Consider the following 27,367-nt stretch of genomic DNA (forward strand, 5'->3'; position numbering starts at 1 on the left):
TTCTTCCTGCTCCTACGCGGCAGTCAATGGAGCACACAGGCACAAACACACAGCTGCACTGTTCCCATCTTCTCAGGGCTCGTTGTTTATTGCCACCGCCTCCTCCTCCTCCTCCTCCTCCTCCTCCTCTAACCCAGTCCATGGAGCACCCACAAACACAGTCCTACAGCAGCCCCTCCCTGGGAAACTCAACTCCTACAGCTCCTAACCAATAGCCGCTGCCCAGTATTTCCCGAGCGTCGGCAAAACACCCTCAGGCTTCGCCACCCGCCCACCGAATGGCTATGAAGTAGGCAAGGTGGAAGCAATCCCGGCTCCACGCCAGAGAAATGGATGCACCTCCAGAGCCATCGCCCTGCACTGAGAGAGTGGAAGGGAGGACAGGAGCCATGCTTTTCTGGGAAATCCTCGTTTTTAAAGATTGGAGGTAATGGAGGAATGTCATTGGGCCAAGAGAGGTGCCTTCCCGAGACACGTTATTAGCTCTGCATTGTTCTTCTGCCTTGTGAGACCTTATAACAATGCCTTTCGTTTTTGAGGCACACGTGTTGCAATTTCTGTGAAGACTGAATTCTCCTGAACATTTATTCATGCTTTGGTAACCTTGATTATGAGCTCCATCACACCAGCGATTTATCACACACTGGCTATGTGCTTCCGAACACAAACGCTTACCCCAACTTCTCGGAGCTCTGGGGACAGGCCTTCGGCACATGGGCAAAAGCACTGTGGCCCACTGCAGCCACTTGGATGACTGCCTGGCCGGGATAAAGCTGGGCTGTGAAAAGTAGGTGGCCAGATCCAGGCCCCAAGCCCCCCCCCCCAACAAAAAAAAGCCTACAGCACCGGACAGTCTCCCATCCAGGTACTAACCAGGCCTGTCGCTGCTTAGTTTCTGAGATCAGACAAGATCGGGCGTGTTTAAGATAATTTTGCCATGGGTAACAACATTGCCTCTCTTCAAGCCAATGCAGCCCCCAGTGCCCCTATGCAAGCCAGCTCTGCCTGATGTTTGCCTTCTTTTCAGCACTCCTTCCTGCTCCTGTGTCATGGAGCGTGCTGGTGCAAACACACAACTGCACGGGCACCTCCTGGCAAAATTGCCCCCCCCCCCCCGCAACAGACGCTGCCCGTGATGTCCCAAGCGCCGGCCTCTTACAGTGCATCTCATGGAGGAGAACATTCGCAGCCAGCCGCGACAGTCTGTTAAGGGAGAGGGCAGCCGGCAGCCCCAGGACGGGGCAAGAGCAAAGGAGCAGACACAAAGAGGGACTTGTCCTTCCTCTCCATACCCACAGCGCCATTTACTCTTCATAACAATTAACACACTTTTCAGGGATGCTTGGTGAATAAAGGTCGGTCCAGCTCCCAGGCTTTTCAAGGGCTCTTGCCCATGGGGCGCCGGCTATGCGCTTCCAAACACAAATGCTTACTCCAACGTCTCAGAAGGACAATGGCCCACTGCAGCCACAGGGGTCGGGCTAAAGCTGGGCCGTGAAAAGTCGGTGGTCAGACCCAGGTGCCAAGGGCAAAAAAAAAAAAAAGCCTACAGCACCCGGTATTCCCAGGCGGCCTCCCATCCAGGTACTAACCAGGCCTGACCCTGCTTAGCTTCCGAGATCAGACGAGATCGGGCGTGTTCAAGGTAGTATGGCCGTAGGCAGCAGCATTGTCCGTTTTGCCTCACTTCAAGCCGAAGCAGCCCGTGGAGCCCCCTACATAAGCCTGGTCTGCTTGATGCCTGCCTTCCAGCTCCCCAGTGCCAGCAAAGCATCCTCAAACGCTCCCTACTGGAAAGCTACAGACAAGCAAAGAGAAGGGAAGTAATGCCGGCTATACGCTGGAGAAGGAAAGCAGCCAGAGTGCCACTACACAAGAGTTACTAAATATCTCAGTTCTTTACACAGCAAAATGGAAGCATTTTGGCAGCGGACTGCCTCAAAAGTTAGGTTTCATTTACCTTGTGTGCTAATTTTGTTTAAAGGTTGTTTTAGAATGATATCATTTCTCTGAGCAAAGCTGCAATTGGTAGAGGGAATAAAGAAGCCACTCATGAAACTTTGAAAAAGCTTTAAATGTCTGCCCCTTACAGATGTTTCGTGTAGGACCCGACTAAATGTTCTTTTAGTTATGCATAGCTATGCGTGATAGGCTTATTTACTCCAGTGTAAGTGCACACAGCCCCAATTCAGACTGGGACTGCAACACTTTTGGAGGGTGTCCTGAAATTCCATCACCCACACCCTTTGGGATGTGTGGGTTAAAAATAAGAAAACCTCCACTGGAATCTCTGGAGGAAATAGTCTATCATACATAGCTCAGCTATGTGTGATTACAAGAATGTTTAATTTGCCCAGATAGAAAAGAAATCTTTGGAATCCAGTCACCAGTTTTGAGTGCATCCAAAATTCACCCAGTTGTGGTGATGATGACGATAATAATCCACACAGCATCACTCCACACAGCTCAGATCTACTCCAGGCAGAAATCCACTTCCCCAATGCTAACCTCAGTGGTGACACACACATAAACAGAGAAAACAAACCCAGAACCACACACAGGTCACTACTAAGCCCCTTGTTGCTCTAGCCAGGGTATAGAATCCAAACACCAGCAGAATTTTTACAACTGGAAAAGGGAACTCCTTAGCATTGCCAGCACAATGGAGCAGATTGACTGGAGCAGATTTTTTTTTTAAAAAAAGGCTAAAAAGAATATTCCTGAAATCTATGGTGTGTGTTTTTAAGCAAGCAAACCATACCATTGCTAGCAATATTTTTTACAAGCAAAACAAAAAAAGTAAGAATTGCCAGCTACTATGCTGCTACTAGGGGGACCATTAATAACCTGGTGCAGGTTATTAAATAAATAAGAGGCATTATATAATAGGGTGACCATACGAAAATGAGGACAGGGCTCCTGTACCTTAAATAGTTGCATAAAAAAGGGAGTTTCAGCAGGTGTCCTTTGTATGCATGCAGCACCTGATGAAATTCTCTCTTCATCACAACAGTTAAAGCTGCAGGAGACCTGTCCTTTGCAGAGCTGAACAGTGCTAGTTCAATATATGCAGTAACAGAAGCAAAGCCCTTCCAAACATTATACAAATGAGCATGTGTGGGGAGATCAGGGTTCGTCATACTCAAGCATCATGTTCACCACTCTGCCGCTAAGATCATCTTTTTGGCCCGCCGCTCTGACCATGTCACTCCACTTTTAAAATCTCTTCATTGGCTTCCAATTCACTCCAGAATCCAATATAAACTTCTCATGTTGACCTTCAAAGTTTTCCACGGCCTAGCTCCTGCCTATCTCTCCTCTCTCATCTCACACTATTGCCCCGCTCGTGCTCTCCGCTCCTCTGATGCCATGCTTCTCGCCTGCCCGAGGACCTCTACTTCCCTTACTCGGCTTCGTCCTTTTTCTTCTGCTGCCCCTTACGCCTGGAACGCTCTTCCAGAATACTTGAGAACTACAAACTCAATCACAGCTTTTAAAACTCAGCTAAAAACTTTTCTGTTCCCTATAGCTTTTAAATATTGAGTTTGTTCTGACTCTATACTGTTTAGCTTCACCCTACCCAGTGCCCGTTTACACTTCCCTGTGCCTGTTTGCATTCTCTTTCCCTCCTTATTGTTTACTACAACTTTATTAGATTGTAAGCCTATGCGGCAGGGTCTTGCTATTTACTGTGTAATCTGTACAGCACCATGTACATTGATGGTGCTATATAAATAATAATAATAATAATAATAATAATAATAATAATAATAATAATAATAATAATAATGATGGATCTAGGCTTTGTCATACTTGAGCAGCCCAGTGAAGTCAACATGGCTCCAGCTGGCTGAGTCCCATTGATTTCAACAGGCCTACTCCAAGGATGGATCCAACTCAACGGGCAGGCCTCACTCTGCCTTGGGGATGCTGGATGTGCCTCATGAGGACCAGCGTGCCTGAGGGCAGCTCAGGCAGCCTTCCTTAGTAGAGCCAAACGGGAAAGGCTCATCCCTTAATTTTTTAGGAATATTTTAATACCCCCCTAAACCCTTTTCCTGATAGTCCAGCAGTGCGAAAGTCCACCTGTTTGTATTTGTGAAGGATTGATTTTCCTTTACTTTGATCATGTGAAGCTGTGCATCTCCAAGTTCATAAAATAGAGATCTGCTGTTCCCTTACTCAAGAGTAAATCCCATTGATTTCAACTGCTTTTACATCTGAGGGCTTTTGTTTACTAAAAAACCCATTAAAAATCAAGGTATGAACAGATGTGGTTCAAACTTGGCATGGCTAAAGCCCTCCTTAAGAGCGATCACCATGCCAAGTTTGATCTCTTTAACTTTAAAAATTATGCAAATGTAAACATTTTGGTTACCTTGGAGAATAGGACTGTAATTGCACAGTTTCAGGCTGCTGCACTATTGTATTTGGCAGAAATAAAGAAATGTGTTGTTGTTGTTTTAAAAAATAAACAATTAACTGCAGGGGAAAGGAGAAGTAGGGGTGGGGCAGGGCGGGAGATTTTGCCAGCATAGTAGCACTTCAGGTGAAAAGATACATGAGCTGAAAGAGCGCAACAATGCACAGATGTGAAAATGCCCAGCTCTTGACTTGCCAAGGAAACAGAGGGGGAAACCAAAGATGAAAACTGGATAAAAAAACGTAGGTGTGATGGAGCTCCCTGATTGTTTTAATCTAGGCGGCTGGGGACTCTAGGACAGTTTATTGGTAGTTCCCCAATGAAAAGGTCAATCAGGCTGGACAAGCTTTCTGAATGGTCGTTTGCCTACACTTACCAACCTGTAAAGTGACATTACAGGAGACTGCTGGGCATGTTTTGGCACACATTCTCAGAGTGTTGCTGCCTTCTCTGGTGCCCAGTGCAAAGAGACCAAGAGTCCCCAGAAGATGCTCAGGGGATTCCCAGTGGACAGACCAGTTAAGAAGGTGCTCCTTGGGTGGAAGCAATGTAGAAAAGACAGATCTACTTTTAACATCCAAAGCAAAGCACGCAGGGGTTTTACAACAGATGTGCCAAAGGACAGAGCACCACCATGTGACATCCTTAGAAAACTGCAGCCTATGAGGATCTAACACAACTTCCCTAACCTGGTGCCCTCCAGATGTTCTGGATTTCAACTCCCACCAACCTCAGCCGGTATGGACAATGGTCAGGTTGTAGATCAAAACATCTGGGGGAAGCCACGTTGGGAAACGCTAAATTCTAACCGTTTTTTCTTTGATTTGTCAACGTAGACTAAAAATAATCTTTGGACAAATCCATAATTAGAAATAGGAGCGAAGTTTTGGATACTTTTTGACAGTATTTTTTTATTTGCGTGCTGAATGCAAGTGGTAGCTTTTTAATGGAAAAATACAATAGAATTTCCGCGTGTCTCTCCTCCCACCGGCGTTCGAAGAAGAGTTCATGCTCTTTTAAAGTCAAGCCTTAATTCGAGTAACAAATACTTATAGGAAATTAAACGCCAGGCAGCGCGGATAACACCAAATCCCCTATATAAACGAGTTCTCGAACTTTAATTCCCTTTATGCTCCTCTTTCTACTTCGGCGGGGGTAAGGCGGTTGAGGACTCCAAGAAATGAAAGTGGCACCTGCGGTTCGCAATCGAACGCGGGGAATCGGTGCAAAGAAATACCAGGAGTGTGGTAGAATTCCAAAAGATGAAGTCTATTGCAGGAAAAACAACAGAGTTTTGTTGCGCCTCTTCAAGGTGCCGCCAGACTTTTTCATGGTTACCAAGTCATAGGGCGGCTCCGTCCTTCCATACTTTTTCACGAGGCTTGTCCTCGCATATGGCGGCGTTCGAAAGGAAGTCGGAAGTGAGAGACCCTTTCTGTAACGCTCATGCAGATAGAGCTTCTATAGAGCGGCCGTGACGTCACTGCCTTTCCGGGGAAGCTGCATTCTATTGGTCGGCGGGGAAGGTATATATAGACGTCATCGGGCGCCGCGGCCTTCTTTCTCTCCGACCCCAGAGAGGCCTCCATACGGCTTTGTTACCGCGTGAGTCGTCTAATGTGTAGGGGTGGAGGGAGGGAGGCTGGTGGCGCGCAGGCCGCGCAGAGCGGCCGGGTGGGATGGAGGGAGGAAGGGTAGGGCAAGGGGGCTTCGCGAGGGAAGTAAGCGCCGCTGCTTCCGAGCCCTGATCTGCTGGAGCTGCAGAGGCAAGACCGGGGCCCGGCCGGGCCTCCCGCCTCCCCCACCTGGCTGAGAAGCTGAATGCGCCTGAGCTACGCCCGAATGTAAAAGCTGCAGAAGGGGCTTATCTTCCTCTTGTCTTGCTTCGCAGTTATTTCGTGGAACCCGCCCAGTTAAAACCCGCCTGGGCACCTGAGACCTCGGAGCATGCTTCACTTGGGGCCCATACCTATGTTAATAAAACACATGCTGGGGGTTGCGAGGTTTTCAGTTCACATAGGCCTGGTTCAGACATCACCGTAAACTATGCTGCTTAACCATGGTGGATTAATCCATGGTGGATTCCTGCATTGAGCAGGGGGTTGGACTCGATGGCCTTGTAGGCCCCTTCCAACTCTGCTATTCTATGATTCTATGAAAATGGTTAAGGGAATGCATTCCCTTAACCATTTTGTGGTTAAGCAGCATGGTTTACCGTGTTGTCTGAACGGGGCCATGGGCTTGTATCCAGTGTTAATCTAACTTAAGCGCCATCCATTTCAGTCAGTCTACCCTAAATAGGGCTAATGTAGGATACAACCCGTAGGTTCCTAACCCAAGTAATCTTGCATCTAATGGGCAAATATTGTTAAAAATCCAAATGAAGTGCATATTAAAAACATTAGCCTAATTTAAATAGCCTTCATTAATTCTTTAAAGGCTTCTTTCTGCTCCAACAGTTTTATACATTTTATTCCTTTTTTAGTTTTTATTTCTCAGCCAGAAAAGTTCCCAGAGCGTCGTACGTGAAATCAGCAAAACAAAACTCCCTGCCTGCAGCCTTACAATGTAAAAAGACACAACACACAAAGAAAAAGGGATGGGGAGGAAAGAGGGACCAAACCCTTTACTGGAACTTGCTCAGATTAAAAAGAATAAAAACAACGTGCATAGTTTTAGCAATGAAAGTGGGATAGGGAGCGTGAGGCCATATATATTTAAAAATAATTTGCCCTTTTGATCGCCACTGTATAGAGTGAGACATGTCCTATACGGCAAAACTGTGTGGTATGCCCAAATGCCAAAGCTTATCGGTATGATTATCAATTTGGAAACCATTGAAATGGCATTTGCAGTTTAGTAATTCTTGCCTTGCAATCTTGTATTTGCCTTTGCAGTGACAGTGGTGGATCATTATTATTCACATTTTATAGATGGGCAATGGAGTCTGACAGTAGTGATCTGCCAACAGCCCCATGATGGGTAGTGTTAAAATGCTGCTAACCTAGCTAATTCTGTTCCAGGTTTCCTGTCGTTGCTTTAAAAGGAAACTCACAATGTCCGGAGGCCTTGATGTCCTGCAGATGAAAGAGGAAGATGTCCTCAAATTCCTTGCTGCAGCAACCCACTTGGGCGGCACCAATCTGGACTTTCAGATGGAACAGTACATTTATAAAAGAAAAACTGATGGTAAGAATCTGGTAGAATGTGACACTTAGCGGGGAATCTTAATTGTCATCCGCTGTAGTGATGCCAGAGTTGTACAAATGCAACAAAAAGGTGCTAATCTTAATCTAACACAACATAAATGAAAGCAAAAAAGTTAAGGAAACAGGTTAAAAATGCAATTTTATGAACTAAAATATAATGTTAAAAGTAACATACACAGAGCATTTCACATGTACAATAATACAACAAAACTGCTAGACAGAATTTGGCCTTACGCATTTCGACTCTTGGTCTTCCTCAATGGCCAGTGTGTGCTGGGCTGATTAGTACCGTGGGCTAATTTTTCTCGGGACTGACTTAAAAGTTCCAAACAATATAGGTAATCAGATGTCACTTCCTACAATATGTGGTATAATTCCAAATATTCAAAGGAAGCCCATAGAAGGTATTGGGAAGTGACATCTGATTACCTATATTGTTTGGAACTTTTAAGTCAGTCCCTAGAAAAATTAGCCCACGGTATTAATCAGCCCGGCACACTGGCCATTGAGGACCAAGAGTCGAAATGCGTAAGGCCAAATCGATTAAGTCTACTGAGCATTTTCTGTCTAGCAGTCTGATTATTTTGTTGTATTATTATACATGTGATATGCTCTGTGTACGTTACTTTTAACATATTTTAGTTTATAAAATTGCATTTTTTAACCTGTTTCCTTAACTTTTTTGCTTTCATTCATTAGTGATGCTAGAGTTAACAGTGGCCCATAAGCACACAGTAATAGTGAATCTTGCAGTTTCAATCTATGAACTCTATTTTGATCTGTGTAGTGCTTTCCATTTTCTTTAGTCCTATTCCTTCCTAACAATGCAAAAAAGAGTGCTTAACTCTCGTGTTCAAATTAATGGCACTTTATTCTACTTTATTTTGGCTGGATTGTTCTATATGTTTACACCCATTTTGCAGATCTACAGGACTGGACTGAGATTTAGGGGTTTGTCTTTTACAATTTGTAGTATAGCTTTTTGTACTTGTTAGTATTTTCCCAACAGGGAAGCTCATGCACAGCAAAGCCTGGTCCTGGCTGTCATGCTCAGTGGCTTACCCACCTGGTGCATCGGCAGGGTACCAAAAAATGTCAGGGGCATGATCCTACCCCTGATGCCATTCGGTCTGTGGAGGGCTGGATGAGGGTCATCCAGATGTTTTCCTGAAATCAGTTCCTCTCCCCTATTCTATAGTGTCAGTTTTCTGTAACGTTATTGTAATGTTCATTATGCAGATAAGACAATCTGGAATCACGTTGATGGCTTGAATGAGAGTTGACATATGGGAGGCCGGTTGGTGCGCTACACATTCTTATTTAACTGCACACTATTAAAGCTCAGAGCTGAGACCAGTTTCTGGCCGATGAACTCTTGAGTGTCGGAAGTGTGCTAGAATAAATGCTGGCAGGATTTTCGCTAACACCAGTAGAGTTCTACTCTGTGACTGGCGTTTGATAGTAGTCACTGCCATATGCCAAGTTTTGATAAAATGGTTGTGAGAAATGATTCAACTCTTGATGAATGTGGAGCTCAGTATTTACAGATGAGTACTTTGAATTGGAAGAGGGGCAATCCCCACCCCCCAGAAAGTGATCTTGAAGTGTAATGGCCACCATGCTCTCGGCCCCTGTTATCACCACTTAATGGGATGACTACAGAAGCAAACAGATGAATAAGCAAGAGGGGTTCAGGGACGTTCATGCCGCTTGCACAATCCTTTGGCTTCCCATTTTCCAAATGAAAGCAGTAATAAGAGGGGAGCACAAGAGGATAAAGTTTGGAGATTCCCTTCTCCCAATTCTCTTTTAGAGTTGTTCATGTTCTGCATGCCCCCCTGTTCTTTACCTTCCTCTATGCAGTTTTAATAAGCCCAGGGGAAAGGGGCAGGGAAACAGCAGCTGTGAGGCAGCTTGTCGGCACACCCCATTGCCCATCTGTAATTTAGGATGTTTCTGCATTTTATTAAGGTATTTACATCATAAATCTGAAGAGGACCTGGGAAAAGCTGCTGTTGGCAGCTCGTGCCATTGTTGCCATTGAGAACCCAGCTGATGTGAGCGTCATCTCTTCCAGGAATACTGGACAGGTATGGATATACTTGTAGAGAGGTGAAATGATATCCTGATTGCACGGCTTGCTAGGAAATACTAGCTATTGAGCATTGTGATAAGTTTAGCTCTTAATGCTTCTTCAAACTTGCAGACAAAAGAGGCACCAACTGTTTAAGTGCCTGGTGCTTCAAAATGGCATTTCCAGATCAGATCCCAATAAAAAATGTCATCTATACATTTGAAGAATTTTCTTTCAAAGCTCATTAGAAACTGTTAAGCCATAGTTGTTGTTTTTTAATCTCCCCACTTTAGCGTGCCGTTTTGAAATTTGCTGCTGCTACTGGTGCTACACCAATTGCTGGCCGTTTCACTCCTGGCACCTTCACCAATCAGATCCAGGCTGCCTTCCGTGAGCCCCGCCTTTTGGTGGTCACTGATCCAAGAGCTGATCATCAGCCACTGACTGAGGCATCTTACGTTAACATCCCCACCATTGCCTTGTGCAACACAGATTCTCCTCTGCGTTATGTGGATATTGCTATTCCTTGCAACAACAAGGTAACGTACGCTCGTCTCCATTGATCCCATGGTTCTCTTTTAAAGGCATTTTGTAGGTGTTAGTTATTTTTGAGTCATTCTGCAGTGAAAGCCTGGTAATTTCCTTGTTTAAGTAGCAGATAAAGCTTAGTTTGGAGGGGGAAATAGGTCATACGCACGCTGTTAGAGCTCAGAGCTGAGGTCAGTTCCTGGCCGATGAACTCCTGAGTGTAGGATGTGTGCTACATCAATTTTGGCAAGATTTTTCGCTAACGCCATAAGGAACTTCATGGTCCAATGAGTGGGGTTTGATAGTGATTCTTGTCACATATTTATAAGAAATGGCAGAGAAAGTGCTATTTAATGGAAGTTAAGTGGGGAGCTACTTCATTTTACTGTATTGTACTTCATAGTTTTCCTGTTCTTAGAATTACTGAACGGTACCAGTCCTTTGTTAAATTTTATTGCTTGTGTCTTTTTAATGAAAGGTATATTTGGCTTATTCACAAACTCGGCCTCCTTACCCCTTCGAGTCTTTTGAAAACCTTGGTCCTGATGGATGACGTATCTAATGTGTGTTTCAGGGGGCCCACTCCGTTGGTCTGATGTGGTGGATGTTGGCTCGTGAGGTCCTGCGTATGCGTGGCACTATTTCCCGTGAGCACCCATGGGAGGTCATGCCTGATCTCTACTTCTACCGGGATCCTGAAGAGGTAAAAACCCAAGACTGGTACAGCTTTATTGTGTGATGGGATTTTGAGATGAGGAAGAAAAAGAATGAACATCAGGAAAAGCTGGACATCAGGAAAAACTTCCTGAGTGTTAGAGCAGTACGACAATGGAATCAGTTACCTAGGGAGGTTGTGGGCTCTCCCACACTAGAGGCATTCAAGAGGCAGCTGGACACCCATCTGTCAGGGATGCTTTAGGGTGGATTCCTGCATTGAGCAGGGGGTTGGACTCGATGGCCTTATAGGCCCCTTCCAACTCTGCTATTTTGTGATTCTATGAATTACACGTGTCTTAACAAAATAGCACGAGCAATACTCTTGGAATCTTAAGAGCTGCTTTGTACCTGTATTCTTGAAATCAGTGTTTTAAAGTTATGTTTCTACCTTCTAGCGCATACAGTGGCTTGTTTGGTGATACACTTAAAGTAACACACCACTGATATCCAAGATGTAAATTAAGTGAAATGTAGTCACCACCCAGAAGTTACCCATACTCGTAATTTTAACTAGTATTGTCTCTTCTACAGATCGAAAAGGAGGAGCAGGCTGCGGCTGAGAAGGCCGTGACAAAGGAAGAATTCCAAGGTGAATGGACTGCGCCCGCGCCTGAATTCACTGCTCCTGCTCCACAGCCTGAAGTGGCCGATTGGTCTGAAGGGGTCCAAGTACCCTCTGTGCCAATACAGCCGTTCCCAGCTGGTAAGTATTTTGAGAAATGGAATTGACAATAAACTGTATAAAGTAATTTAGGCCAGAGGTAGGAAGCCTTTTCTTATGGGAATCTGCCAGGCCACAACCCAAAGTGGGTAAAGTCAGTACCAAAAGTAGGCAGGGCTGGGGCCATCCTCATCCTCCCCCCCCCCCCCTCTCTTTCATCCACTTAAACAACCATTCGTATTTCTCATCCATTCAGTGTTCTCCCTCTGCCTGCCTTCCCTCCCCTCCCGGCCCTGCCGCCACTGCTCCCCCCCCCCAAATATCGCTTTGTTTAAAAGCCAATCTCCCATTTTCTCCAATGAAAGCTTTGTAAAGGTGTTTTTTGCCAGAGTGGGGTTCCGAGTACATCACAGCATGGCAATTAGGCTAAAAAAAATCTCCACTGGCACCAATGGAAGCCTTTAAGAAACTAATTGCTGCTCAGGTGAGGGTTGCACAGCCCAGGGAGTAGCCTGTCAGCCTCTCCATGTCACAGTTAGGTTTTTTAAAAGGCTCCAGAGGCACTGACAAGAGGTGCCACCTGGATGAGTAAGGGTGCTGCGTACCAGATGTGGGAACCCCATAGGCTGGAGGTTCTGTACCCGATTTAGGCTGTTTGTTTTTAATTGGTGTTTCCATCTAGTTTAGTGCACAGGCTTGCTTGATAAACCTGATGGTGGTTTTATGTTTTTTATCCCAGAAGATTGGAGTGCTCAGCCTGCCACTGAAGACTGGTCCGCGGCTCCCACTGCTCAGGCCACTGAGTGGGTAGGGACTGCTACAGAGTGGTCCTAAGACAGCAACAGGAATTCAGGAGCACAGTGAAAAATAAAAGAGCTTTCTTAATGACTGGGCTTGGTTCACTTTTTCTCTATGCAGCACGGTACTGGTGTGATTATTTAAGTAAGCAGAGCATATATGCAAGTGAGAAGTAAAACAAGAAAAGGGGGGAGGTGCGTTAGAGACATGACTTTTCACAAGGCCATTTTTAATCATGTGAAGAGGTTTAACCTTGCACATCTAATACGGATCTGCGAAGCTGCCACTTGTAGGTAGCAATGTAATTAGCACACTCATATTTCCAATATGTGAAAATGAAGCCTATTTTAATTATTTAACACTTATCAAAGGCCTAATTTTCTAAGCAATGTACAGATTTTGTAAGGTAGAACAGCCCCTGCCTGCAGGCTCACAGTCTTAATAGAGGCCTGGGCAACTTTTGAGGTTCTTTCAGTGCCATTCTTGCTTCCTTCATGAGCTGCATTCCTCAAGGTGCCGGCAAAAAACACTGGTTTGCTGCAAGGAAGTCTAAAAATGCAAAACCTCATTTGAAAACAAGCGAGATTTGGCTGCTTTAGGCCTCCTTGCCAGTTCTGCATGATGATTTTAGGACCACACCAAGGGGTAGTGCGTTGTGCACCCCTGCTCTAGTAGGTAAGATGCTGCTACTAGCATCTATTGCTACTGAGGTTTTCCCCTTCCCATTCCAGAGTGAGGGTGAGCTCCCCTTGAGTAAGGCCCAGATTTTGATTGGTTAGAGTAAGGCACCCCTGTTTTTTGAGTTGGTGGCTGAGTCACTATCACATGAGGTGGGGTTGCTGTCAGGGCTCCTCCTGCAGTGCTGTCAGGATTGCTGTTCCCAGTTGGGCTTGCCTCCTTCACTGCGGGACTCTTTTTATCGCCAGGAGATTCGGCCTTGCTGTCTTCTAAAAGGAAACAACAGTTTTTCATTTAATAACCAATCCAATGCCCTGGACTCTCAAGCATCATTGTATCTGAAGGAGGGAATTCCTTAGAGAGGCAGCAAGTTGTTTCCCCAATGGGTAACAAAGCTAAATTCCGTCAGACTCCCCCACCCCAGAGTTTTCTACTAAACTGTTACGGATATATTTCAAGCTCACTTTAGTAGAAAACGAGCCTGTGTCTTCATCTGAATGAGTTTGAATGTTTAATGTATAAAGTGAATTAGATTAATAATAATAATAATAGACTTTAGAAGGTGCCTTTTCCAAGAGACCCAATTATGAGATCCAGTAGTGGATCAATAAGATCTTGGCAATCCAACTTGCAAGATTATTTGCTAGGGTGGCTTAAGCAATACACTTCTAGTGTTGACCTGGTCCAACACTTGAGGAAGAGGGCATAGCTCCTTTTAGGACATACTAAAAATAGGGATAAATAATGCTATATGGCTTAAACATGGTATAGGCATATATAACCTGAGTGATGGTGATTAGACAGTATTATAGCCCGACTCCCAGACTGGCAGACCCAGAATAGAAATGGCAGCATTAACAGGCTTTGCGCCAGGATGAAATCTAACAAAAGCTTTGTTTGGTAAGGACCTTCAATACATGGAGAGGGAACACCACACTGACCCGATTTGCATATAGTGGCAGTTAATCCAGGATTGATGGGGTTCTTAAGATTAATCCACAGAGTCTGGGTTTGCATGTTGCAGAATAACCTCTGGACCGATCAGAGGTCACATATTCAAAATGGTGGCATGTACCACAGGAAATCATGGGTTAATGAACCCACAATTAGCTGCTGTTACGTGCAAACCATGTCACAATGTTGATGCCATAGCTTGATCAAGAGTGACAGTATTAACAATTTGAGAGATTTTAGAACAAACATTCTGTGGGCGATTGCTCTAGATGGTAGCAGGGCCAGCCATACCGCGAGGCATAGGCGGCAGATAATGGTAAGTGACAGCAAGGTGCTGGAGATGAGAACTGTGTGCCTGCCCTAAACTAGCCCTCAGGTACAGTGAAGGGTGCCCAGCATTGGTGTTGAAGAAAGTTTTGGCTGCCACTCCCAGTTGACTTTTGAACATGGGATGGGAGGGCAGAGGTGCTATCTTATTCTTTGCCTCACATAGCAAATCCAGCCCAGCCCTGGATGGTGTTTCTGTGACATAGGGGTTGGACAACAGGACCTCCCTTTTACTGCTGGGAGTGGCAGTATGAGTGTTTAGTGCTGGAGGAAGGGAAAAATAATTTAATTTACCCAACAGTGAGAGATTAAAGTAGTTATAGAATCAAAGAATAGTAGAGTTGGAAGGGGCCTACAAGGCCATCGAGTCCAACCCCCTGCTCAGTGCAGGAATCTACATTAAAGTATACCTGACAGATGGCTGTCCAGCTGCCTCTTGGAACACCTCTAGTGTAGAAGAGTCCACAACCTCCCTAGATAATTGGTTCCATTGTTGTACTGCTTTAACAGGAAGTTTTTCCTGATGTCCAGCCGGAATCTGGCTTCCTGTAACTTGAGCCCATTATTCCGTGTCCTGCACTCTGGGATGATTGAGAAGATCCTGGCCCTCATCTGTGTGACAACCCTCCAAGTATTTGAAGAGTGCTATCATGTTGCCCCTCAATCTTCTCTTCTCCAGACTAAACATGCTCAGTTCTTTCAGTTTCTCCTCATAGGGCTTTGTTTCCAGACCTCTGATCATCCTGGTTGCCCTCCTCTGAACACGCTCCAGCTTGTCTGCATCCTTCTTGAAGTGTGGAGCCCAGAACTGGATGCAATATTCGAGATGAGGCCTAACCAGTGCTGAATAGAGTACTGTGCGTGATTTGGAATACTAATGATACTTCTATTAATGCAGCATAGCTTCCAAATTACCTTGCCATGGTTCATTAAAAGCAATATATTGACCTGCAGCAACTGAAACGGACTATTCTTACCTTCTATTGGCTTGGACTCCTCTATGGTCTTTGCACGTGGAACAAGCAAGTCTTCCAGATCTTGCATTGCAGGATTGGTGGAAGCTTTGTTATTCTTCTTGTTCTTCTCATCTTCACGTTGCTATGCAGGTTAAAATATTAGGTATAAAAATACTAATTTTTGAAAGAATTTGTAACGTAAGATTGAGAATGACTTTAATGTACTCTATAACCTGGGTTTCATTTTAAATAATAGGAAAATTATCTGAAATGTGGCAAAAATAGAATATATATTTGACCATTTGAGAGCTTCATTTCCACCTTGTATCCGCCTGTTTCCCCTACTGTAGCTTGGAAAAGATGCAGAGGAAAGCAGCCAGATATGCATCTGTCATTTTGGAGACATTAGACAGGAATATTAAGAGAAGCATCTTGCAATGCCCTGGCGATTTGCCACGTTTGACTTCTGAACATTTGTCAGTTTTCAGTTCCAGACACTTCCCAGAAAATGTGATCACAGAAAACGTATGCTAGAAGATTTGCTGTAATTCAAACAGCTTTGTTTTATTTGGGTCTCTGTGCTCATTTTTTATTTGTTTTTGGAAATGTGAAAGTTTGACAGACAAGAGAATTTAGGAAAACCCAGATTTTTTTCATCCACTCATTGGGCCCAATATGCTCACAAGTCTTTAGAGTTCTACAGCTTTGATTCTTACAGAGCAATCCTATGGACATCTACTCGAGCATAATTCCCATTGAGTGCAATGGGACTCCCAGGTGAGTATGTATATTGGATCTGCCCGGGGTACTTATGAGGATCCAATGCAGAGCCAGAGTCATGCTATACCAGCAGAGGCTTCAGAGAGGGGAGGGGAGGAAGCTGGGGGAGGTAGGGGTTTGCTCGTATTCCCACATCCCCCATTTCCCATCCCTGCCTACTGGCATGACCCTGAGCTGGTAGCGGAGAAGAGTGCGGGTTTCCTGGTTCTGAGATTGGAGACAGGAAACTGAACAACGCGATGTCCCCCGAAGCCCTCCAGGGGGCTCTCCCCGTCTCTAAATTGTGGAATCCAGGCTGGTCAAATCTGTCAAACATGATGTTCATTTCAAATGCTTCAGCTCTAGGTAAGACCTACACCAATATTGGCAAAAGGTCAGCTAGCTTTCATACATGAAATCAATGGCATACTGAAAATAAAACTTGTTATTTTAATATTCTTGATATTGGTGTTAAAGACAGATTAAAAGGTTAGGCATGTGTGAATTTATTATATGTGCTTATACAAACATGACATGGATTTCTGCAAGAACTTCATATGAATTTAAGAAATTTATATGCAATCAGAGTATAAATCAGCACATTAACCTTTCAATCATGCTTCAACAAGTGAAAAGCAATCATAAGTAGTAATCTGTGGCCCCAAAATACAAATATGTGGTAATTTTATTAGTACATTAATGATAAAACACAAGACATCATACCATTTGCATTTTCTTCTTCAGCTCTGCATTGGCATGTTGATATGCTTCAGCCACAGCATTCAGGTAATATATGGCAAGACTACAAAGTCAAATGATAAATATTTCTTAATCTTTATGATGATTTAAAGTAGACAGTGAGTTGCAGGAATAATTTAGTTTTTGAGAGACTATCTTAAAGACATTTCCTAATTCAAGAATCATTCATTCTTTTAAACCTAGAAAAGCAATCTGTGCTAAACAAACTTATTTGGTTTGGATTTTGGTTAAAATCTGTATTTTCATTCTGTGATCAATTTATTAACCACACTGACAAAACAATGGGTTGGACCCAGACTTTGTAGAGCAGAATAGACCCATTAAAATCAACAGGATGAGGTAGGCATGACTAACTTAAGTCAGATTGATTACAATGGGTCTACACCAAGCATAACTATACCTGGATCCAATCCAATTGTTATGGACACAAGAAGAAGACAACTCAGAAGAGGAAGTGCTTTGGAAGGCTGTGACATAATCCATTAATTAAGAATCCACTTTACTTAAAGTTACATACAGCAGTAACTTTTATGTTCCAGCAAATATTAATTGATAACCTCATGCTAAGATCTCCTTAGCCTAGCAATACCCCCTGCTAAGATCTCCTTGGCTCTCAGGACCCCAAGCTTTTATCATCATATCTTACACCATAAGTAGCATTGCAGTCATAATCAGTCCTGGATTTGCCAGATAACCCAAGATCCTGGCTACGAGGGGAGGGAAATCAGAGGTGATGGTCTCTTGGATGACGTCATACATTTTCTTCTTTCCACTGGAATGACAAATGAACAGGTCCTTATAAGTGACTGGGAACATCATTGAATAATTAGAGCCTATTTCAGAGCTCTTCATGCACCTTTGTGGGTAATTCTTGAGTTCTTAAAGTAACAGGTGCACCCATTTTCTCTTTTTAAACATGGACATTTGTTTTAAGAGACTTTAAAAAATGTAAAAGAACTACATAGACATGGTTGTGGGAAAACAGCAGCACACCATTTTCTTTCCCTCACGGTGATGTGGAAAGTGATCCCTAGTTTTTGGAACTTTTGTACATTAGTAGGAGCTGGATTAAGAATGTGTGTATCAGCACAAAACATTTAATAGCTATTAAGAGTGTGATGGATCACCGTCACTCAATCTATGTGCTATGATGCAACGACATGCAAACAGGCTCATCCAAAACAATGAAACCTGATATATTCCTCCTTTCCTCAAAACTCTGCAGAGAGATTGCTACTGACACTGCTTATTAACAAAAGAAGGGGACAAGATAATGGAGCAACAGGAACAATTTGTTCTGAGCCGGCTCCAGGCTGAGTCAGAGTCAGCAGTGCAGTAAGGAACAGTTACTAAATCAAATTAGTAAATCATTGACATGTTAATCCAGTCTACAGAACAATTTGTGTAGAGTTGATTGAGAATGACAGTAAGAAATGCTTATTAATACAGTGATAGTGGAACACAATTCTGAACAAGTGAGCTGCTGTTCTTCTACCACCTATAGTCGTGATCGTATGTTGTAGCTACTGGACAGGGAGGAGACTTTGGAAAGCAGGGTTTTTATTTCTCTATCTTGTCTGACATTCTCCGGTTGCTTCAGTTTGGGCCTGTACATTGATACATGATATTTTCATCTTCCACATTAAGCGCGACAAGTGGGACTTGTAACGAAATGTTGCCATTGTGGAGTGCTCCTACTCAGGGAGCAGCCAGCCATGTGCTCCTCCATGTGTTAAGAATAGTGCCTAAGCATCTGCAGAGTGCCTTTCTTTCATCACTAACAACTGTAGCCATTCCCATCACAACTGAGGTTAAAGAAGCAAGGATTCTAAGGATTTCCTTGAGCGTGTGTGCCTGTGTGGAGACAGAGCGAGAAAAAGAAACTGAATTCAAGCCCTGCCCCATGCCTCTTTTGGGTCGAAACCATTAAGTGCCTTGAGGTGTGTATTGCTTCCTCCAGCCCACTATGATTAAGCCAGCAAATCAAAGGAGTCCATCTATCACCCCCACTTCTCTCCACAGTTCATAGACATCCTTCCTCCCATCTTCTTTGCCACCCACCCTCCATCCCTCTGCACTATCGAGACTCCAAACACCCACATCAGACTAAAGGTTGTCCATGGCCGCTCTCTTCACTCAGATCCAACAAGACCCTCCACTAGGATGCTGTTCCCTGCCTTCTGGTCTCCACCAGTCCAGCCCACAACAGATAGAGATAAGTTCCTCAGTGTCCCACCTCCCAAAGAAGGTCTACAGGCTTCTCGTCTTCAAAAGATGAAAAGATTGTTACTCCACTTCTGAAATCTCTTCATTGGCTTCCAATTCACTTCAGAATCCAATATAAACTTCTCCTGTTGACCTACAAAGCTTTTCACTGTCTAGCTCCTTCCTATCTTTCCTCTCTCATCTCACACTATTGCCCCGCTCGTGCTCTTCGCTCCTCTGATGCCATGTTTCTCACCTGCCCAAGGGTCTCCACTTCCCTTGCTCGGCTTCATCCATTTTCTTCGGCTGCCCCTTACGCCTGCAACGCTCTTCCAGAACATTTGAGAACTACAAGTTCAATCGCAGCTTTTAAAGCTCAGCTAAAAACTTTTCTTTTTCCTAAAGCTTTTAAAACTTGATTTTGTTCTGACTTTTATACTGTTAGTTTTACTCTACCCTGTGCCTTTTTGGTGCATTCTCTTCCCCTTCTTATTGTTTTATTATGATTTTATTAGAATGTAAGCCTATGCGGCAGGGTCTTGCTATTTACTGTTTTACTCTGTACAGCACCATGTACATTGATGGCGCTAAATAAATAAATAAATAATAATAATAATAGACCTGCTGTGTTCTGTGCGGCCTACAACGGGGCAGCAGATTGATCAAGAAAGGCAGGAGAGAGTTTGGGGGAGTCCAGCTCAATAAGAGAAGTTGGAGGAACAGAGACTCTGTCTTCCTCCTGCTTAAAAGATTGCGGCCTTCTCACAATGGCCTTACAGGGTTTGATAGGTGATAGCAGATCTATCCAGAAAGGCAGGGGAGAAAGAGAGAGACTGAAAACCCACCTACGTTTCTCTACAAAGCTTAGGCAGTTATCTATCTATATTAGTCCATGTTGCCTGCGTGCAAAAGAGAACAGGACTCCTACACCTTTAACATCGTTCTGTAGCACAGGGCTTGCATGACAAGCGCCTCCTGCTGACATTGCCTCTTCTATATTACTATTAAAGGTGCAGAAGCCCTGTCCCCTCTTGTATCGAGCCACCATGTCCCATGGCCAAATAGGATGGCAGTTGTAGTCTAAAACATCTTGAGGGTACCAGGTTGGGGAAACTTGCTCTAGACCAGTCGGCAGTAGCTGGTGGAGCGGATTGAAGATGTCAAAGTTGTATCAACCAAATGGAAGGTGTTTTCAATCTCTCTGCTGTTACTGGTTAAACTTTCCTAGAAAACTAACAGCATGACTCTGGTTCTTTTATCTATTGGGGATGTAATTATGAGAGACAGTAAAATTTGAGAGTTAGGAGAAATCACATTGTACATACAAGTACCTGGGAATAAGGCTCAATTGCGCTTAGTACAGCTTACTTCAGAGTAAGCATGCATAGGATTGGGTTTTTAGAGAGGCAGATCGTAGTGCTCATGACAGTACAAATGAACAGGAGTCTGGCCACAAACTAGGTAGGTTTGCATTTGTTGTCAGAACCCTCCAGTACCTGAATGGTCCACAGTCGAAGGAGGGAGGCAGGGACATGATGGTGTAGGCGACTGGCAACACACTTAGGAACAGGATCAACAGCAGGAGTCCCATGTAAAAATTGTTGGATTTGGAGGCCTTGAACACTCGTTCATGGGGAACGTTGCTGCTCATAACAGCCCAGCTCTGGTAATACATGGAGGTTAATAAACGTAGCACGTTTATACCTACAAGTCCTGGTGCATAGAAGGAGCCCATCCTGTAAGGAAAGAGAGAAAGAGAGGGAGAAATATAGAAACTGCTTTTTATGAAGGCCTAAGTTGTATGCTTTTGGAAAGGCAAACTATAGAGGAGCACAGGAGCCAACTATTAGGGATGGATTCAATAAGGGCTGGAGTATACAGATGACTGCTGGAAATCCCCACGTTCCCTCCTACCGTGGGGATTCACTGACCCCCACCCCCCAGCTCAATACCATGGAGGTTTTATGGCACATGTGGCCAAATGCCACCGTAAAGACACCCCTGCCCATGAGCTTCATGGCCGAGTGGGGACGAGAATCGATCTCCCAACTCCCAGTCCAGTACTCTAACCACTATACCACACTGACTCCTTTCTTTAAACTGGTTGTTATAAGAAGCCCAAGAACGTCAGGCTGCATCACAGCTGTTTGTTATAAGAAGTGTATAACATTCAGAATTGGTGCCTGTGTGGTCTTGTTTCCCTTTTCCCTCCCTGTTCCTTTTTCGTTTTGTGCCTTGTCTTTGCAGATGGAAAGCCTGTGGCCAGGGACTGTCTTGTAAGTAGCTCTGTGAGATTTTCTGGTTGGAGAGAACAACACAAATGCTTGAAATAAATACATAAATAAAACAATTGCTTGCTCAATTTGAGGTGCTTAGGCCAGTGTTTTTTGAAGTAGACAGTGTTGGGGGTAGAAGTGTTTTGAGATTAGCAATGGAATTGCAGAGTATTTGCTCATCATTCATAGGGAAACTGAATCCTACAATACTGGGTACCATATTTCAGTCAGGAGCAAACTAGACATGATGTTAAAAACTGTGGTATCTCTAACTGCAGTGCCCCCCTCCCACCCAACTACCAGGAACCTGAAACTGACTATACCAGGCATGGAGACGCAGAAGGTTTCTGCCAGGATTACACCAAGCAGGAGGGGTTAACCCTTGCATCCCCTGCTGCAGCCCTGCTGATTATTATTCCACTATGTCTGCTATTGATCGTTGTTGGGTTTTTAAAAAGGAAATATCCAGCAGCAAATGATGCATTTAGGGTTACATCTAGTTTGGCCCTTTACTGGCTAGGATTCACAACAGATTGCAGGAGATTCTCCTTCCATTAAGGGAAATGACCCAGGTCAAAGCCAGAATTCATAAACCTGGAAAGTGATGCAGGAAACTGTTTAGAATATGGGCTTCACTACACGAGGCCAAAATCCTGCATCCTTACTGGGGCTTCTGCTTCCAGATTCTTTGTGGGAATAAGATAAGCTCCTACACACAGGCAGTCATGTGCTTTGAATACCTTTCTATATGTTTCATTTCACAGCCACTAGATGGTGCTGCGGTTATAGCATCTCCAGAATTTCACCTGAAAGTATTGTGCTCTAAAATCTTCTTATCGGCTTTCCCCCCATGTTTTTGAAAGCGGGATAAAGGTCAAAAGGTGCGGGAGATGCTTTGAAGGTTGATGTCATATTAAGGGCCTGCAAACTTCCGTGAGTGACCAATCACAACTGTGCAATAAAAGCCTTGTGTAATTAAGCCCTATGACTGTATGCCTGAAGTAGCATGCCATAGGAAGGTTGCACCATATTCCCAGCCTCTTCTGGCCCTCAAGACCCTTATTTTCCAGACTGAAAGAAAGTTTCAGCCAAAGAGAAATCTGTACTCATTCGTCTCCGCCCCCCCCGCCCCAAATACACACAATTCCCACAACCCTCCTAATTTGCACTCTTACTGCTTTGAGTTCTACAAAGTTCCCTGCCATCCTTTCTTGAGATGATTGGCCAAAGAAGGAAGGCTGAGCCTTACTCATTTGTCTGCATGCCCCTGAACTTATGATTGTTAGACTGAAACTCCTGTCATCCCTCACCACTGGCCATGCTGGCTAGGGCTGATGGCCCTGGCAGACCAACAATATCTGGAGGGCCACACATTCCCCACCCATGCTGTGCCCCCTTCCCTTCCTGCCCTCTTTACCAAACAGGTAACATTCCCGCTAGCAGGTCTTTTTAAGATCATACCTTTAGGGAAACACCCCAAGGGATTTCTTTCTACTTTTTTAAAAGGCACAATCCTATGCATGTTTAGACAGAAAAAGGTCCTGCAACTCCCAGCATCCCCCAGCCAGCATGTCTAAATATCTTGATTTATTTTATTTTATTTATTTATTTATTTATTTAACCCTTAAAGAATTATAGCATAATTCTATGCACCCTTGCCTGGAAGTATGTCCCCCTGAACACAGTAGGATGAACTTCTAAGTAAACATGCATAGGCTTGCAGGATTAATCCATTGCTTCAATTCATGAAGGCCAGGCTAGAGAAATTATTTCTTTTTCTGTAGAGAAGTTATTTTTTCTTATGTTGAGCTCTCTAATTCTGGGGAGTGTTGAGATTCCTTGAAACATTAGCAGAGGCTCTCCATTGGGGGAAAAAAATCAATTTTGGCTGTGAAGGAACAGAGCTGCCCACCATGTTGATATTTAGTTGATTTTAGGATATTATGGGGTTGAAACATTTGGTGCGTGTGGAAGACGAAACACTTTGAAACTATTGCTCTACTTAAAAATTATCAAACACTATCTGCCATAGTGATCAAAAGAGCCACCATGACAAAACACACAACAGCCCTCTGCAGCTCAATGCAGATCTTAAATTTCATTTGGCATTTTATCAAGTTAAGGGAATTAATATAGACAAAAATTTCTTACCAGATCATTCCTTGGTTGAAGACCAACCCCAGCACATTACCACTAATGTCAAACTCTGCATACGAAGGCTGTAAGAAGAGAGGGAATATGACTGAATGCTAAATTTTGCTAGTACAGCACATTCAAGGTAAAAATAAATAATCTTCACCCATAATTAACATCAAACAAACAAATATTGGGTTTGTTCTATTCCCTCCTTTTAACTTTTTGGTTATTTGAATGACTATGAAGGAGGTATACTGATAGGTGATCACTCATCTCAAAAAAAGCAGATTCCCAACAATGGCTGAATTAATGTTATACAACTATCATTAGGACTTGCGCAATTGAATCTGTAACATACTTTCTGCTTTGAAACTAATCATCTCATGACATTCTGGGTTTGTGGAAGCTGCAGCTGTTCATCCATCCATGTTAATCTAATTTCACCACGATTAGCATTCACTGAGATGATCAGGTGTATGCCAAGGCATTGTGCAGGCCTCTCTTTTTAATAGCACTGCATACACTTCAAAAGTGGGCTAAAAAAATCAAGCTGCCTCCTCCGATCTACTCGCCTGCCGGCCACCAGGTTGCTTATTTTTGCTGGCGCAGACACGCGTGCAGATTGAACCATGGTGGGTCTCTGATCTTCCCACCCACCATCAACACTTCCTGGCAGGTAGGCCAGGAAGGAAAATCAGATAGCAGTCAGGCTGCCCGATGGTGAGATCCATGTCTTCTGCTTTTGCCAATCCTATTTAAAATTAATAAAGTTGTGGCCAATTTAATAACTCATTGAAGTTAGTGCCTCTGGTTTGTACCTTTCATCTACCACATGGACACAATTAGATGGTGCGCACCACACAATTACAATCCATGCAATTACTGTCACTATGATAATTTGGGATAGTTCTAAGGATAATTCCCTCTGTCCCATTTCCTTGTTCGCATCATTTATTTACAATTAGAATTTTTGGGTACAATCGTATGCAAGTTAAGGCAGACAAAGTCCTATAACTCCCAGCATTCCCCAGCCACCATTGGGGAACTGTAGGACTTTCCCCCCTGTTTAAATATGCACAGGAGTACGCCCTTAGTTGATGGAGTTTGTACAAGTGGTAGTAAGTGGTTGCTGTAGATATATTCAAGAGTGTAACACATTTATAAGCCATAATTTGCCTCCCGTGAGCAGTTAGGTGAGCCCTTTCCTAAAGGAAATATACATAGTATTAAAATGTGGCTCAAAGCCTTCGTTAAAAACTAATATAAGCTGCACAATGATTCATCTGCACATTGTTTACTTACAAATCCAGCCTCTAGATCCCAGCACCAGCAATAGTTTACAAATCTGACAAAGCAAGCACGGAGGAAATCTCCCACTAGTATCGTTACGAATGTCACAAGTATATCAGATACAGTGAGCCTCACAAATTCCTGCAACAGAACAACAAAAAAGAGAGACATTTTAGTTGGTATCATTTGCAGCCTGTATTCTGATACTCTCTCCTATGTATTGCTTATTTTATGATGAAATAAACATCTAGAAATGAGAAAGAATGTATGGGAAATCTAGCTGTACCACTAATGCAGTGGCCGTAAAATTTCCTTCAAATCTTCCCTGGGCTTTGGAGACCAGGCTGGGTGTCCTACAAGTCTAGTACCTTGTCACTGAAATGAAACTCAGTTTTTGCCTCAGAAGCCTTTGTGCACCGTTGCATTTGTGCAAGTCACAGCACAGCCAAACGGCTCCTCAATTTCCTAGCAAAACTAGTTTTAGAGCAGATTTGAAAAGACTGCAGCATTAAAGCGCTCCAGAGTAGAAGCAACACCTGTACCTGGAAGCATTCTTTTCTCAGGCCATTCTATTGCTGTGTTGTGTTTCTGTTGCTGCTGTTTTCCTAGTTAAAAGTGCAGGTCCACTGATGGGTTCTTCCTGACTGAATCTTGCTCCGTTCGAGGAAGTAAATTTTTGTATGTTGCAGCACTTCATTCTATCGGTCAAGGGAGAACAACTTGTGGCCCTCAGATTTCTTTTGGCTTACAACTCCCATCATCCCTCACCTTTGGCTATGCTGGCTAGGGCTGATGGGAGTTGTAGGCCAAAACATCTGGAGGGCCACAAGTTGCCCATAAGTGGTGGGGATTCATATAACTGAGTCGTGCAGGTACAGACATTTCCTGTATGTAAAAAATTAGATGTCAGGGTAGTCTTCTTTGCAATATGCCTCTTCTTCATGAGCAGGGATTTTTTGTATGCAGAGCATTTATTTATTTATTTATTACATATTTATACTGCCCAACAACCAAGGCTTTCTGGGCAATTCACAATTAAAACCACAATATATAAAGGTCAGAATTCAAAACTTTACATATATATATATTAAAACAAATCATATAAAACCAGGAAAGATTATAATCCAGAGAGAACTTGTCTAAAAAGATGTGTTTTCAGGAGGCATTTGAGAGACGTTATATTTTCCATCTCCCAAACTGCACAAGGCAGGGTTTTCCAGAGGGTGGGTGCCGCTACAGAGAAGGACAACCGTCGAAGTTTTCGTGACAACATTCTGTTCATCTTGGAATGGTGAGCAGGAGTTCATCTGACGATCGTAAATGTTGTCTGGGCATGTATAAGGGAAGGCGTTCTGCTAGGTATCCTGGTCCTACATTGTTTAGGGCTTTATAGCATAGTGACATAACCTTGTAGATGGCTCGGTAGTTAACAGGCAGCCAGTGCATTTCTTTTAGCACAGGTTTTATGTGGGCAGAGCTAGGTGTCCTAGTGAGCACCCTAGCTGCTGCATTCTGCACAAGCTGCAGCTTCTGAACCACACACACGGGTAGCCCCACTTAGAATGTGTTACAGTAGTCTAATTGTGAGGTTACCAGTGCATGAATGACCATTGCAAGGCTATCCCTATCCAGGAATGGGTGTAGCTGGTGTACCAGCTGAAGTTGGTAATGGGCACTCTGAGCCACCGAGGCCATCTGGGACTCCAGTGACAGAGATGGATCCAGGAGCACTCCCAAACTATGGACCTGCTCCTTCAGAGGGACAGCAACCCCATCCAGAACAGGGAAACACCCCAATTCCCAGACCTGGGAACCACCAAACCCACAAGGCCTCTGTCTTACTGGAATTCAGCTTCAGTTTATTGTCCCTCATCCAAGCCATAACTGTATCCAGGCACTGGTTCAGAACGTGCACAGCCTCTCCCGATTCAGATGTTACAAAGAAACATAGCTGGGTGTCATCAGCATACTGGTGTCACTTTGCCCCAAATCTCCTGATGACCACTCCCAATGGCTTCATATAGATATTGAATAACATTGGGGACAAGATGGTGCCCTGTGGCATGCCACAGTTCAGCTGCCATGAGGCTGAAGTGCAGTCACCCAATGCTGTTTTCTGGAACCAACCCCACAAGTAGAAGTTGAACCACTGTAAAACAGTGCCCAACTCACGAAGGCAGTCCAGGAGGTTACCGTGGTCAACAATATCAAAAGCCACTAAGAGATCAAGAAGAAGTAACATGGTCACACTCCCCCTGTCTCTCTGCTGAGGAAAGTCATCCATTAGTGCGACCAAGGCCAATTGTGTCCTGAACCCAGGCCTGAACCCAGATTGGAATGGATCCAAGTAATCCGTTTCATCCAAGAGCGCCTGCAATTGGGACACCACCACTCTCTCTCGAGCACCTTGCTCAAGATTGGGCTATTTGCGACCGGACGATAGTTAGTATAAATCTCTGGGTCAAGGGAGGGTTTATACAGGAGTGGTCATGTGAGCAACCATCTTACAGTCTGAACTGGTACAGCCCAGACATAGACATACTACTTCATAACTAGGCCTGAGTCTGCTGCTTCTCTCTTTCCCTGTCTTTCAGGCCTCACCCTTATGGTAGAATAT

At 44.0% G+C, this 27,367-nt stretch overlaps 2 protein-coding genes and 3 non-coding genes across 6 annotated transcripts in view; 3 read left to right on the top strand and 2 right to left on the bottom strand.

The window, feature by feature from the left end:
• Positions 1 to 1,543: 1,543 nt before the first annotated feature.
• Positions 1,544 to 1,662, bottom strand: LOC134413527 (5S ribosomal RNA). Its single transcript, XR_010026532.1, has one exon. It is a non-coding gene; the product is annotated as a 5S ribosomal RNA (ribosomal RNA).
• Positions 1,663 to 5,938: 4,276 nt separating this feature from the next.
• Positions 5,939 to 12,500, top strand: RPSA (ribosomal protein SA). 2 transcript variants are annotated; one of them, XM_063129162.1, is made up of 7 exons: positions 5,939 to 6,028; positions 7,447 to 7,612; positions 9,604 to 9,722; positions 10,000 to 10,245; positions 10,809 to 10,937; positions 11,483 to 11,654; positions 12,352 to 12,500. In XM_063129162.1, the coding sequence occupies exons 2-7, from the start codon at positions 7,480 to 7,482 to the stop codon at positions 12,444 to 12,446; spliced, it is 894 nt and encodes a 297-aa protein (XP_062985232.1). In that variant the 5' UTR covers positions 5,939 to 6,028; positions 7,447 to 7,479; the 3' UTR covers positions 12,447 to 12,500. The 2 variants fall into 2 exon arrangements, with proteins under 2 accessions (XP_062985232.1, XP_062985241.1); XM_063129171.1 differs by having other exon boundaries at positions 12,355 to 12,500.
• LOC134413481 (small nucleolar RNA SNORA62/SNORA6 family) lies at positions 8,956 to 9,111 on the top strand. Its single transcript, XR_010026489.1, has one exon. It is a non-coding gene; the product is annotated as a small nucleolar RNA SNORA62/SNORA6 family (small nucleolar RNA).
• On the top strand, positions 10,397 to 10,556 carry LOC134413482 (small nucleolar RNA SNORA62/SNORA6 family). The gene has a single exon (XR_010026490.1). It is a non-coding gene; the product is annotated as a small nucleolar RNA SNORA62/SNORA6 family (small nucleolar RNA).
• A 2,511-nt stretch (positions 12,501 to 15,011) lies between the features above and the next one.
• The window catches only part of LOC134400660 (transmembrane channel-like protein 2), a 42,034-nt gene continuing 29,678 nt past the window's right edge, over positions 15,012 to 27,367 (bottom strand). Inside the window, exons 11-16 of the mRNA XM_063129126.1 lie at positions 24,763 to 24,891; positions 23,476 to 23,543; positions 20,545 to 20,784; positions 17,490 to 17,615; positions 16,808 to 16,886; positions 15,012 to 15,467 (exon numbers count right to left, since the gene is read on the bottom strand). Of these exons, the coding sequence (XP_062985196.1) occupies positions 15,108 to 15,467; positions 16,808 to 16,886; positions 17,490 to 17,615; positions 20,545 to 20,784; positions 23,476 to 23,543; positions 24,763 to 24,891 (1,002 nt within the window). The 3' untranslated portion in view covers positions 15,012 to 15,107. The remainder of the gene's footprint in view (positions 15,468 to 16,807; positions 16,887 to 17,489; positions 17,616 to 20,544; positions 20,785 to 23,475; positions 23,544 to 24,762; positions 24,892 to 27,367) is intronic.

This window comes from Elgaria multicarinata, chromosome 1 (assembly GCF_023053635.1).
Source record: "Elgaria multicarinata webbii isolate HBS135686 ecotype San Diego chromosome 1, rElgMul1.1.pri, whole genome shotgun sequence".
NCBI classification, from domain to species: Eukaryota; Metazoa; Chordata; class Lepidosauria; order Squamata; family Anguidae; genus Elgaria; species Elgaria multicarinata.